Source organism: Carassius gibelio, chromosome B16 (assembly GCF_023724105.1).
Source record: "Carassius gibelio isolate Cgi1373 ecotype wild population from Czech Republic chromosome B16, carGib1.2-hapl.c, whole genome shotgun sequence".
Taxonomy (NCBI): Eukaryota; Metazoa; Chordata; class Actinopteri; order Cypriniformes; family Cyprinidae; genus Carassius; species Carassius gibelio.
Window position 1 is genome coordinate 26,824,050 of NC_068411.1, and position 15,361 is coordinate 26,839,410.

The 15,361-nt window shown below is 37.8% G+C and overlaps 1 protein-coding gene across 2 annotated transcripts in view; it reads right to left on the minus strand.

Annotated features, from left to right (window-relative positions):
- LOC127975139 (zinc finger protein ZFPM2-like) overlaps window positions 1-15,361 on the minus strand; it is a 144,447-nt gene that overhangs the window by 46,837 nt on the left and 82,249 nt on the right. For both annotated transcript variants that reach the window (XM_052578960.1, XM_052578961.1), the window contains one exon: window positions 3,903-4,014. In XM_052578960.1, coding sequence (XP_052434920.1) covers window positions 3,903-4,014 — 112 coding nt within the window. The remainder of the gene's footprint in view (window positions 1-3,902; window positions 4,015-15,361) is intronic.

The following is a 15,361-nucleotide window of genomic DNA, read 5'->3' on the forward strand; positions in this document are numbered from 1 at the left end:
AAACTGACCAGTGCATGAAAAAAAAAAAAAAAAAAAAAAAACAACTCTGGCTTTGCCTACAGTCTATTAACCTAAAATATAATTAGGGCTAATTATTTGGGAGGGGTCCTTCTTCAGTGTATTATAATAATTTTTTATAATATTAAGGAATTAATAGAATCACTGAAGAACAGTATTTGTTAAATGGAATCAGGATCTGAATCAGAATCACTTCTTTCACATTCTTTATGATTCACATCCTTAGTGCCTATATACATAGATAGAAGATGAGAGACAGAAGATTATGAAAAGAAAAAGCAGGAGGTCAAGGCAGCAATGGAGGTCAAGGTAACATGTCTCTGCTTTGACTCTGTCATAGCAAAAGCACAATAGAGATGTGTGGAGGAGAATCAGATGGAGAGGAATTACAGAATATGAGCTGCGCAAAGACAGTGAATTAGTCCAGTCCTGCTGTCTATGAGCTTATGTCAAACGCTCTCGTTACACTGGTCAATTTCCACACGCACAATGGCCAAATTTCCCCCTCGACTCCTCTGACACGCTCTATCTGACTGTTCCTGCTTCTAAGAGGCTTAGAGGGAAAATTTAGGTGACCTTTAAATAATCAGACACACTAGAGCAGAATATCTGCTGTCCAAACGTACAAGAGCTCAACTGTCTGCTGCCCAAATTTCAAAAGAATAAATTAGATTTTGAGTGTCATTTCAGTGTCTGACAGGCATATTAATGTCTTAGAAAAACAACACAACTAGGATACATAAATAATACAAGACAAAATAAGTGTCATATCTGTGACCATCAACTTAGTCACAAAGAGCTAGACTTTCAACTCTCACCATATACCTGGCCAAGAACATCAGACTCACATCTAAATCAACCAACCACAGTTCACTTTGTTCTTTCATGCTGTTTAGAGGCGGGTTTTTCTAAAGTAGATGATTACACAATAATACATTGAAGAGGAAAAACACTTCTTACACCGGACAATCCAGAGCATCTGTATTCAGAAATGAGCCAAAACCTGGAAATACAGAGGGAAAAGGGAAGATGAGGCTAAAAAGATGGAAGGTAATAAGACAAGTGTTTGTTTACAGGTTTGTTGTTGCTAGTTTCCTGATTATTCCTGCTGCGCTATTTTCAGTGAGTCCTCCATTGGTCGCTCAGAGCTGCCCGCAGGGAATCATACACAGGTCTGAATATAACAGATTAAACTGTACAGGATTGTGGGATGCATTTATTACTGGAGCAAACACACAATTCCCATCTTCACCATGCGTGTCTGTTCATAGAATGTGTTTTAGCGCAGTGAGGGTGATGTTGTGTACAGGGACTGGATTGTAAACGTTCAAGGCCTTGAGAGAACGCTGATGCAACTATTCGCAATAAAATGTCAATAAATCTCTGCTGTATCCTAAACAAGTATGTCAGACAACAAGAAAAATGTGCATTCTTTTCTTCCTCAGAGTCTCATTTTTATTAATCGGTTTAATGTGCGTATTTATTTATTTTACCCATTATTATGTTTGGCAAGCACTTACAAAAAGTGCATATAATGTACCAATTAAAAATAATATTAAAAAAAACGGAAACTGAGTAATCACTTTGAAATTTGCTAAATATTACATATAACAATGTTATGAAATTATTTGTTTAAAATATCTAAAATATTATTTAAAATTTCAATATTACCTTTAAGTGAGCATTAGAAGATGGCAAAAGTAATATAAATGTATTGACAGAATAAAATGAGCATACATTTACATTTAAATATCCAATCAGACCAATCAGCATCCAAAACCGTAACTATGCATTTGATAAAATACAGTCCAGCAAAGATGAATCGGTGACCTCGCAGTGAAGTCATTCTCTTTCGCTAATAAATATGAAGGCAGAGAAGAAATTATAGACTTAACAAAACACTCCCGAAATCCTGTTATTAGTCTTTTTGTTTCCCATATTCAGTCTCCTGGCAAAAAGATTAGACGATTTTAAAAGAACTGCGTAATCTTCTTTAACAGCTTATCAAAACTTTAATGATTTGCTGATAAAGTGCACAAATGAAGGCGCTGGTAAAGAGGATCAGCCCCACAGTGCAGTGTAGTGATTAGAAGATGAGAGCTGGGAAACGAAAAATCCCACGTCTGCCTCGTGTTCACTTTGAGGGGGGAAGAAAGTCTGTTTCAGTCATAATCATCTGAAAAACATCCGGCTAAATGATAGCTCTCGCTCTGGAATCCTTGTACTTTGCTTATTTACTTGTTCATACGTGCACCCAATGCAATATAGACATCAAAGCATGTGTTCATAAAGAACAACACTTTAAATGGTCATGTTACCCTTACAAAAATGATAATGGACAGCACAGTTTCTGCTAAAATACAATAGCGACTGCTTGCTAGACTAATGACTGAAATTAGCCAAATTACCTTGCTAACACCTCAGCTAATACCTATTACCTTGTTAAGAAGGGGTGTTGAGAGACTTACTGGACAAGAAAAAAAATTCTGTTGAAACACTGATGGAATCAAGCCAAAATAGTGACCACAAACAACACTCGAGCATCTACCCGGCAACCCCCTTACAAACACCAACAACAACAATCATATGACCAACAACCCTAGCAACCGTGCAGCAATGCTCATGCAAAAGCCCACACAGCTTACAAACAGAGTGACACATTTTCCTCAGACAATATAGTTGTTTCTACAGTAAAACCGTGTTCACGCGCTATTAGCTAATATTGTATCATCATGACATGAAATTGCAATGACAATTTCACTGTAAATTATAACTTACATTTTTACAAAACTCCAAAAACATACCTATAGTGTACATACAGTGTCCAGCTGACTATTGGCAGTAAAACACTAACAACTTTTGTTCCTGTTTACACAAATTATGATTACAGGGCAGATTATCTATTAATAAACTTATTTTTGAGCAGTTTTTTACATAGCATGTAATGACCTCAAAACAGTTTTACCATAGTGTATTATTTGTAATACATTTAGATGTTTGCATCACAAAACCAGTAGCATATGCATTGTTTTTCCGACATAGTAAACTTGCTCGGCAGTCCACCTGGTACAGCACAGCATTTATCTGAGCATCAGGTATGAATCTTGTGAAAAACAAAAATGGCATGGTTGCTTTATCAAATCCATTTTTACCCCAGGTTTGCTTTTGTTAACGCTGTTGGTTAGGTTCAGGCTGGGTTTTAGTACAGGTGGTTGTTAATAAAAACACCTGTTTTAATTAAAATCGAACACTTTTTTTTAGTGCCACTCGCTGGATATTTCACTTTGAAATTGATGCGAAACGTGCAAGAAGCAATGTAATACCATTTTGCAGAAACGTCACCACAGGCATGTATTCCAATGAGCCTGGCTTGGAATTTATTCTGATTTTACAGTAATAATAACTGTTGAAATTATAGTATTCTGGTGGAATACTAAGAGTTGCAACTGTGTCTTCTCAATCATATTGTGTGAAGTTTAGACAGCATGGATGGGTTATTAGATCTTAATGTTGTGTTTGAAGTCCAGAGGATTTGCTACATGTGCGCAGCTTGATGCTTGAAGAAACGCGTGAATCACTGACGCCTTTGGGCCATCCGCTGTTGAAATGCATTTGGAAACACGGAAAATAATGTCAACAAAGCAAATGTCAGCGAATGACATTTGTCATAGCAAAACCACTATGACCTGTGACCTCACAACCTTACATTACAAATCACACCGCTAATAGATGTAAGAGACATGGGAACCAAAGCCACACCAAACATCTCGGAGGATTAGCTGTACACACACTCGGGTCAAAAGGAAAGAAAGAAAAGAGATGCAGACAGCAGAAGTGTGCAGTGCTGGCGTGTTTGGTACGGGGCAGATAAAGCGTCCTCTTACCTTTGCTGTAAACCACACAGTTGTTCTTGTTGTCGTCTGCTCCCTGCCAAGTGACATCCAGCAGCCACCGGGGGCCTGCGTTCAGCACCAGCGGGACGTGAGGCTTCGTCTTCTGCAGCGGTGGAGATAACACACACACAAATCATTAGTTTATTTGGGGACAATTTAGCAACAAGCTCATAAGCACAAGGAACTTTATGATTTTCAACAGGGCTCAACAATAAAGATTATATGTTTAATTCAGATTTTTTTTCTAACACTTCCAACACAGGGAGTATCAGATTTGGGTCAGTTAATGACCCTTTCTTTCTCACTAAATATTTTAAATGCATTGATCTTCCACATAATATTTTTTTATAATTTTTTAATGAAATGCAAAAGTTTTCAATGATGTATTCTACAATGTTGTTGTAAATTCTGCTAATTTATCACCAAGATTATTATACAGTATCTGTTATTTATTAATAAATATTTAGTTTTGTTAAATGTTGAGAAATTAGTAATTGTCTTGAAAGCATTAGTAAGAAAGTACACACACACACACACACACACACACACAATAAAAAAATCCTTACAGTTTGAGAATGAAAAATAAAAACTGATAATTCTTTATTGTTGGGGAACTATACATTTTTTAAGTATATACTTGAGACATATTTTCTTATCTGTAAATGTCAGTATGTTCAGTACATTCTTCAAAAAAGTACATTTCAGCAAGGCTGAATGAAGAGAACGGAGTAATGGCTACTGAAAATTCACGTTTGCATCACATGAATAAATTACATGTTAAAATCTATTAAAATTGATTATATTTATTTTAAATTGTAATAATATTACTGCTACTGTTTTCACTGTATTCTAGTTAAAAAAAACATGCAGCCTTGAGAGTATAAGACACTTATTTCAAATCATTAAAAAATCTTACGTCTAAACGTCAGGCCTAAGTTTGCAAAAACATTTAATACATCATAGAAATCCAAATATTTTACTGTACATTTTTGCAAAGTGTAAAAAATAATAAGTATTGACAAGATGTCACTGGCCATCATTATTGTTAAGACTTGGGAACAAAAGGAATTAACATAAAACTGAACTGTTTAGGAACATAGACCAAAAAATAAGACAACCAGTCTGTCCTGTGGATGAGAAGAGGAGAATTCTGGGATATATATGCACACATGATGAGAAGTGACACTGAAGCTCAGGCAGTTTCTAGAGTTTAATGGTGTATTCAGTATCAATAACCTCTCCACCAGCCTAGCGTCCTCTCATGTAACTCTGGAGAGTGTGGAACTATCAGCCCCGAATTTTTCCCAACGATCCAGTTTCTGATCTCTCCGATTACGGCCTGATCTCAGGTGCCTGGGAATAGCAAAAAGAATGCAGAAGGCTTTCGGCAAGGAGAAGGCGAGCGTTCAGGACTGAACTTTGGCCACATTGTGCCTCCCTATCGCCACCATCTCACTATTTCCTGAGACGGCCCGGAAGAATTTAAAGAATCAGTATCCATTTCAAAGGCCGATTGAGGTTACGTTTTTATAATGCTCCGGCAAATTATTCCGAATGTGTAACGTCGTTTTTCTTTTCTGGCCGGGGTCGAAACGCGCCGCTTTAAGTTCTATCTATAAGGTGAAAGCGGTAAGATAGAGAAAAGCTACTAAAATGCACTCGCACCCTTTTTGTGGAGAAAGGGCTGCTGCTGCTGCTGCCTGGCTGTTCTCTCTGCCAGTTTTTTTTCTATTTCATTTTTCAAATGGCTTTTTTTAAAGGCCAATGAAAGCCTAGAGAACATCATCTCCTTACTCCGAGGCAGGATTGGTAGAGATCTTGGACAGCTGTTACAGTAGCCCATTACTGGCAGGCAAAATGTCTGTCTTTCTGGGCCATTAGATGTGACGCCCCAGGCACACCTTCATTAGAGTGCAGCAGAAATAGTTTAGCTAAGTGAAAATGGGCTGAAGTCACTCTCAGGTGCCTCACGTGACATCATTTCCTTTCCAGTGTCCACAACCCCTGCAACTGCTGAGCTATAGTGATTTGCTCCTGCAAAGTATGCATTCATGACAGATAAAATGTCAGAAACACACTGTCAACCTACAGTATATGTGAGAAGGAAGTGTTGCTCAGTGGCTGCTCTTTCAAAGCTCATTTAAGCATCAGCTTGGTTACAGATTATTTTCTTTAGGAGCAATAAACAGATGGCATATACAATTATAAAATTAATGTGGGTGGCAAAGTTCAGATTATGAGAGAATTTAGAGAGAATCTACTGAGAAATGTTTGCGTTAATACGGTGAGTTCTCAAATTTGACTGCAGATTTGCTAAAAACAAAGGTTCCATTGCACAAAAGTTACTTTATAGTGGAAAAAAGGGTTAATCAGATTATTAAAATGGTCTTCACACTATAAACAGGGTAATTCAAGAACATTGCACTCATGGTTCTTTTATGGCATTGCTGGGAAACCCCCTTTCAAAACCTTTAAATTCTCGGACATTATAAAATAAATACGACCTCATGTTGTTTCAATCATGTTTACATACTGCCTCCGAAACTTTCATCTGTCATAAAAAAATTGGATCAGGTTCGATTTTCTGTGTTTTTGCATCTGTAGTAACTAGGGATGCACAATTAATCAAATGAGTTTGTCATGCGCATCTTGTCAATAAAGCTGGTTCTGCGATTAGTAGTAAATCTCCAGCACATACCTTCACAGAGGAGTAAATCACTGACATGCTACGCAAAATCGTGTTCATAATCGCAGATGATTTTATTGCAGTTATCAAATCGAAGAAATAGTTCTGCGATTATTAAAGTTGTTCACGTAGCTTGTCAGTGAACTGTGGCTACAGTATGTGTAGTAAATACCGCTGAAAGCATGTGAAAATGCCAAATTAAATAACATGTTTTTACTCCAAACTCACTTCATAAGGTCAGTCGAGTGTTTGAAATAAATCCTTCTGTGAGATGATGTGGCTTCTTACACAGAATAAGGCAGAATACATGTTTAATTGTATCCTAAGCAGTGATAAAGGATAAATGCCGATTAGCACAGCATTATTATATGCTTTTTTGCAATAAAAATGATAAGACGAACTCAGATAAACCGTATATTGTCGTAGTCGTGTGTTTATTAGTCATGTTGAATTAATGAAAGCAGTTAAATCTTGTGTTTATTCAGTAACTGCATTTCCTGGATTTCTTCTGCGAGGCGTATATGGAGTTTCAGCGTGAGAGCGCCCTCTGGCATTCGGATGGAGATTTACTTCTGATCACAGAATCGTGCTTCACTGAAAGATACGAATTACAATCACTGCTTCTGCCTTATTGCGGGTTATCGCCTTTGCGATTTGCAGTTCTACTGTCATCGCTTCAAAAACCTCCTGGAAACTATATTTTTAAGAGTAGTATCTCACAATTTGAAACAGAGGTGAGAAACTCACAAAATAGTTATTTTCTCAGCAGACGCAGAAATCTTGAGAAAAATCTTTATTTGCTCTTAAATTATTTTTAAGAGAAACAAATTACATATTAAGAGATTTGCATGATTTTTATCCATTTGCTGTCCTATCTAATTCAGGAGAGATGGAATCAAGATTCTTTCAGTAAAGCCTTGTCATAAAGGGTGTTTTGACCCTCTCCTGGCAGTCTCACCCACCTGGACGTCTTTCTCCACACTGGCAGTGAGACAGAGAACCCTCGGACATTTAACACTGCTCCCGTTTCACATCTCAAATTAACCATACAATAACTCCTTAGATCCAGGCTGACCTCAGAATTTTACAGGCCTGTCAAAGAGCAACAGAGACCGTCTGATTGTTGCCACGACAACTATCTAAAATGAGAATCGGATTAACCCTTTCTCTCATCCCCACCGTCTGGAGTCATCTCTTATTCAGAAGCAAAGGTCTGCCCAGTCTCTCTCTCTCTCTCTCTCTCTCTCAAGGCCCAGAAGCTCTCCAGCCAAAGAAGCTAATGATGCAGTTCATGAAAAAAGGGGGGACATGTGTGAACTGTTATATGTAGATGAGTATCATGTGATGCAAATCCTGCTATTCATCAATATTATATTCTGTATGGTGTCTCAAAATATATGACATGACCTGCATGTTTAATTCAGTGTGGCTCTCTTATGGTTATATTGTATTTGAATACAATTTTGCATAAATTATCTTTGTGTATTATACATATATATACACTAAAGATCAAAAAGAAGTCTCTTATGCTCATCAAGGCTAGATTTATTCGATCAAAAATACAGTACAAACAGACATATTTTGAAATATCATTACAGTTTAAATGAAACATATTCTATTTTAATATAATTTAAAATGTAATTTATTCCTGTGATGCAAAGCGGAATTTTCAGCACCATTACTCCAGTCTTCAGTGTCACATGATCCTTCAGAAATCATTCTAATATGCTGATTTGGTGTGTAATTATTTTCAGTTCATAAAAAAAAAACAAAAAAACTTTAGTGCAACATTCCCAACCATTCCAAACTTTGCACAGTATACATATTGTATACTATACTATTCTAAGCTATCTCTCAGAGACCCTTGCAAAACATTGCATCTATTGAAACTGACAATTTGTTTAAAAAGAAATATAGTATACTTGTGATTTTAGCACTAGAATGATTTTAAGACATTCAAATATCCAAGAGAGACTGCAATATGTTTGACTGAACAATCCTCAAGGTTAATAGCATTAAGAAAACAAAAAAATTGATTGACAGATTGCAAATGAACACACACATGCCACAATAAACCAGTAGATAATGTTTTGCATTCTCTCGTCGACGTACAAGTGAAGCGAAAGCGTCTCTCATTTGCAGACAGATGCTGAGGTGACGCTTGATTTAAGACCTTCACTGGAGGCGCTGTGTGTAAGTAACAGATCTCTAGTCTCACTCCACCGCTTCGCCATCTCTCTCTCTCTCCATGTGTAAGAGATACAGTGACCAAAACAGTGTAGTCAGCGAGCGAGTGATTACAAACTGATGCTCCAAATTCGCCATAAAATGAAAATCAATATTTCCACAAGTTGCTGCAACATAAAAGATAACCTTCATTGATTTTTCACGACTTAGGCCTGTGCGATAAAATCTAATATAAATTTTCAGCTGGTCGGATTTGGATCAGAGCAGGGAAGCAGAGGCTGCCGATAAGTTCCTCGCTAACATCCCTCAGAGTTGGCTTTTTTCCCTCCCTTCCCCTTTTTTTCCTCTCCTCCACCTCTTTCCGAGCCGCGGCTTTACTATTTATAATTGGCCCGGTACGAACGAAAGCTTCTATCGGGAATCAGCTCTAATTTTTATTACGGAGCAGCTAAAGCCTGTTCCAGATAATTTGGAAATTTCAGGGGGAATTGTGATGGAGCTGATGGCAGTGGCGCGAAGGCCCACAGAAAGGAGCTAACCTGTAATAGCCTGTGTGGCGGCAGCTGATTAAATGTTGCCATAGATGAAAGACCTGCCATCGCCGCAATAAATTAGCCAATCACACAAATCCCAAGTCGCCGCTAATCCGGCCTTGATACCCTGATCCTCTGATCAGCTGAAGGAGGTGAAGGGAAGAAAGTGGCTGGTGACACTGAGAGCCACCCTGACTCCAGGCCTGTGTGTAAACAACGGGCTAATGATAGCGGTGCTGACCGACCGCTGCCACGCTATCCAGAAATCCCAGTGTCCACGCTACACACTCTTCATTTCTGCCACCAAACTGCACGGGAAGAGATTTAAAGCAGGTTGTACCTTTTCATTTGAAGCCTTTGACCAAAACCATTCAATTCCGCATGAGAAATATGGTTACATTAGGATTTGTCACATCTACATTCTCACGGTAAACTCCACTCTATTTGAATCAATTATGAATATATGCATTTATTTATAATTTTGGAACATGTATTAGACCAACTTGAAATTTCTGGCTTTTAAGATCTCTTAATGTAACCAGTGAAATATTAAACATAATTGTTGGAAAATGAAATGTCTGGCAATGTATTTGTAATGTAAATGTATGTAAAATAAAGTGTAGATATAAATAATAAATAAATATATTCTAAATATTTGTTTAAATGTTTAGAAGTCACATTGGGATTTAAAAATATATATATGAAGTAGTAACATAAAAATGAACCACAATGTTACAAAGATACAACAAAAGCATACAAATAAATAGCAAAAGAAACGTATTAAAAAACTAATTATTTTGTATTCTATTTTAGTTTGAATGAAATTTCTATAGCTCAAACAGTCAAGCATGTCACTAGCAATGCCAAGGTCATGGGTTATTTTCCCATGGAATATATGAATTGCAAACATTTAATGTAATGCAAGTCGATTTGGATAAAAGTGTCTGGCAAACGCATAAATGATAGATTTTTTCCTTTCAAACAAGCCATTCAGAACCTTAACTCTCCAGCCTTAACCCTCTCACACACACACACACTGTATTCACAGCCGTTCTCACTTTGCGCACCCCTCTATATGAATATATGAATGTGGTATGTCAGGCTGACGTGTGCGAGGGTTCGAGGCAGAGGTGCAGGCTGAAGGTGAGGATAACAGGACCGGACCTGCTCTAAGACTCTGTTTACAACATAACGCACCCTCGATACGGCGACTTCAATTAGTTGTTCACCGTGATGAAACAAATTGCATGTGGTCAACTGGAAATTTCATTAAGGCAGATTTTCCAGCAGCTCTCGTTATCTCCGCGCATTAATATTTCCGTGGGCTTGCTGGACGGGTGAGTTGCGGGGGACATTTTCTTCCCCCTTCCACGCAGCAAACGTCCAAATCCCCTTCACACGCATCCATACGAAATTATGGATTCTTTAAAAATAAACCCTGATGTTTCTCCTTTTCATGTTCTGTTTGATAAACTAAATAAAGCCCTGTATTTTTTCTAAATCACTATCTAGCCCAGAAAATATATTCCCATGCCTGTCATCCGTTCCAGCCTGCTCTTTTTAAATGGCAGTGGTTTCATTGCCTAAAATGAAAAGATGCCTCCTCCTTGGTGCCGTCTTTGCTTCTTTTTTTTTTTTTTTCAAGCGAGCATCTGCTATTGGGAGGCTAAATAACGGAAATATGCAAAAAGAGAAATTGCACGCTAATTCCCTTTGGAGATAGATCTTGGCGCCTGCCCTGTCATAAATCAGAGAATTTCGATATGAAATGAGGCAAGCTGCTCTAATCATTTCTGCATTTCAAATTGGATCACTGGCTCAATCGCTTGGCTTTTAAACTGCTTGCCTAAGAGCAAATGTGAGGTGGGAGATAATGGGGAAGAAATCTCAGCCCGCGTGCCGTAGTTAGTTTACTGCTTGAGTGCAAAAGAATGCTTTCAGCCCCCCTCCTCCTCCTCGCCTCTCTGCGGCTTTCTCTTTTCAACTTTGTTAAATTGACTTTTTCGTTTGAAATCGATTAAATTGAGAATCACTCCGGCTCTACCAATCTTTTAAGGAACACCCATTGAGGTTCGCTCGGGCCTATCGTTTTGCACTGTTCACTGTTGCTATAGGAACCATGCATATTTATTCAAAATCACCTTGCTTTAAAACATAGTTCGACTCGGTGCTGATTTAATCGCAATCTTTTCTGAAGCAAAAAATGTGTCCTATTTACTGGCTAAACAATGGCCAACAGATTCAAATGGCTTTTAATCGAGATTACGAACAGCGGTGAATAAACAGGACATGCTATACAGCATGTTTTGTCTGTCATTTAATGTTTTCTTTGACATGTCACATTTCATGATACTGAACGTCTGATTGGTTCATCTGATGAATTATAAAATAAGGGGTAGATGCTAGCCAGCACCTTACATTGGACTTCTATTGTCATCTCGACGGGTTTTGAAACGTCAGGCACAGAAAGGTTTCAGCTCTAATGCCATCTGGTTTAATGAGCACTTAGCCTCCAGGACAGGAGCTCTTCCTGTCGCTGTCTCTCTCCTCCAGGGCTGAACGGTACAGTCAGAGGGCTGCTGGGGACTTCATTAGCACATGCACCCGGAGATATACTGTGATGGGCCAGATTTATAATGGCACAATTTAAAAGAAATGCACTTAAAGTGATAGGTCGCCCACAAATGAACATGCCGTCATCATTTACTCACCCTCTGTATGCCAGCTGGATTTTGCGTGCAACCTAAAGGAGCTGTAAAATTGTTCTTTTCATTTGTGTGCTATGTAGTCTCATGACGCTAACTGATAGATTTGCTGGTGGAAAACAGAAATTCAAGCCTTTTATCAAGGACAATCTCAAGAAGTGGCAGAAGAAACTAAATGCAGAAGAATAGAGTGTCAAGGCATCATGCCAGGATTAAACACCATTGACGATGGATACAAAATGCAGAATAATTTAAAAGCTGTAAAGAATGAAGAACATTTCTGTTTGTTCCTAAAACAACTGTATTAATTCAGAAAAGTCATATGTACTACTTTTATGGTAATTTATAGGGTTTCTTTTTTTTTTTTTTTTTGACAGCTGCAATCATTATGAACTGTCATGGTATGGAGCTCTGTAAAATTTCTCCAAATCTTTTTAATAAAATAAAATAAAATAATGTACACACAAAATATATTAAAACATATATATATATATATATATATATATATATTATAAATTAATCATAATTATAATATGATAAAATGATTAATTGATCAATCATTATTTATTAATTATAATATATAATAAAAATAAAACAAATAAAAGATATATATACACACACTACAACTAAAAACAATATATAAAACATTAAAACCAAATAAAAAATTGATTTATCACATCAGGTGAATAAATAATGTAGTATATAATGACAACAACGTCATCATTACATCAACTCTTTAATCTCTTTAAAGTGTGCCAATATCGTAAGTGGATAGCAATTGCCATTGTGTAGATGCAACAATACTGGGCGTGCACAAATTAGCCTGAAATTACAATGAATAAAAACAGCCACACAACACAACCTGAACAAATTCAAGCAGACTTGAAAGCAAACAAATGTAGAGTGTTCGAATGCCCGACTTGTGTTAAGTTGAATGCACTTTGCACATAACTCGCATGCATATTATGTTCAGGGGACATGGCGACGCTGAATTCATAATGTTTGCTTTGCATTGTAATAATGTCTAGGAGGCAGAGGAACATGCCTTGCTCTTGTGCTCAGATTCGGCTCTTGAAATGGTGTGCCTTCCCCATAGATCCCCCTATTTCAATTTCAATTTCCACTTTGAATCCAATTGCAGGCTTCTTTGATCTTTGCATGCAACTTGCAGTCAACTCCTACAGCAAGAGCTAGCTATTGGGACAATAACAAGGTGTTCTCTGTACGTCCCGTACACCTGTACAGATATCAGCATACCTGGAGGCCCGAGGAGGCAGGTGGCATCTGCCGGGCAACCAATCGCACACAACGTCATTGGATTGCGCAGATTCCTCTCATTGTTAGATGCGAGGAATGAAAGCTACGCTATCAGATGTGATATAACCTCTGAAACCTAGAGTGAATGTGGGTAAAGAAAACTCTCAGCATGAGGTAGCAACCATTTACATAATCTTCCAGGGCAGCATTAAAGCGCAACGTGATTTGAGATGGGGTCTTCATAAAATTATTCTTGATGTTGAGTCATAGGTAAATAAATAATAGTGAACTCCCCCTCTCTGAACGCATTAGACGTGAACTCTCTTATCTCTGCTCGCCGACCGTTAAAGCGAGGGTTTGCAGGGCTGCGTATGCTCTTTGTTACCCAATTAGTTTACTGACGACCCCCGTGGTCTAATTTTCCTGTTTTGACAGGCTCGTACACCCTCGCCTAATGTGCTAGACCACTGGGACAGACGTCCAGACGCTGTCCAGACTTCTGCAGCCTCTATCAAGCGTTTCTATCTCACAAAAGGCTTCTGTGATAGCGCACCAGATGACCGCTGCAAAAAATCTGCGATTTTCACACTGAATACTTTGATTTAATGCTGCTCCTCCATCTGGACTGGTTTGATGAGCGCTTGTGTGACAAAAGACAAGAGGAGACGAGGACCTCGGCTGTGGCCTCTTGTCTGTGAGGAAGCAAGCGCAAGTTAGGGCAAGTAGACTTTGGGCATTAAGTTTAATGTATTAGAACTCAAAAACAGAAGTAGTACTGGTGAACTGCTGATATAACACAACTCATTTGCTAAAAGCGAGCCTAGCTTGGCTCCGAACTCAAAACTAGACAATATATCACACGTTTATTCACTTGAAAGGCATTTTAAGAATCGATTGCCAAGACTGGCTTGCGCAGACTTCAAAATATGCACATGTACGTGAAAGGACAGCCAACATCTCCTGGATTTCGCCACCAATTAACCATCTCCGCTTCACATGGTGGAATGTTGAATTCCAACAGGGGAATCGAGATTGCAAGTGAAAACTATTGTGGATTATCTCGGCTACTTTTCAAGGAAGTTGTTTCAGTGTCCCACAAGTGGAGTCTTGACAGTGACAGATGGCAAAGCAGCTGGCATCGCTCAAACTCTTCTCCCTTGTGCTAGATTTTCCCCCTCAGTGTTCGCCGTGGATTCTGCCGTGGCGTATTCCAACACCTTTGGCAAGACGTGGCGCAAACCGAGGGAGACAACACTGTGGACAAACTTATGTTGTTTCTTGCTAATTCAGATTTGATTGAGGTTATGCAAAATATCAAACTTCGTGGCGCTTTAGGCGGGTGTTAGTTTTTACTTCTTTACAGACAAAAAAGAAAAAACAAACTTCTTAAGCAAAACCATTGATGTCAATTCTTATGTTAGCCATAGAAATTGCATTTGAAGCAATTACAGTTACAGCTTCATGTTAGCGAGGATCAAACTAGCAACATTTCAGTTAACGGTCTTAACCACTATACCACACTCTACTTTCAGCGACAGACTTCTTAACTATTTTATCCAGCTGCCTCACCAGCATCAAAGTACCATTGACCAACATAAACAGATGATCAAAGGGACACATGTTTAAATATCTAGTGAAAACACAAGTTCAGAGTTCCCAAAAATATACAATTAATTTTCATGTACAATTCATACATTTAGAAAAATACAAATATACATACAAGTACATACAAATACTTAAATCACTAACATTAAATGTAATATTTTGGGAAAACATGTCTTGAGACATCTTTTTTTTTACAAATATCTTGAACTCATCTTTATCGCTCTCTTTTTTTAAACCGATAAGTAAAAAAAAAAAAAAAAATAGTAATAATAAAAGTTTATGCCAAAAATTTTCACAGGATTTACAGCTTGTAAAACTAATACTTTCTCTCTTTTTTTTTACCTTGACCTTCACTAGCACTATGCTCAAATGTAATTTTTTTTATAATTATAATTTTAATTCAGAAGTTGAAAACAATGTCTGAATGAAATTATAGAAGAATTGCATTATCAAGTCCCAAAAAAAGCATGACTTCAA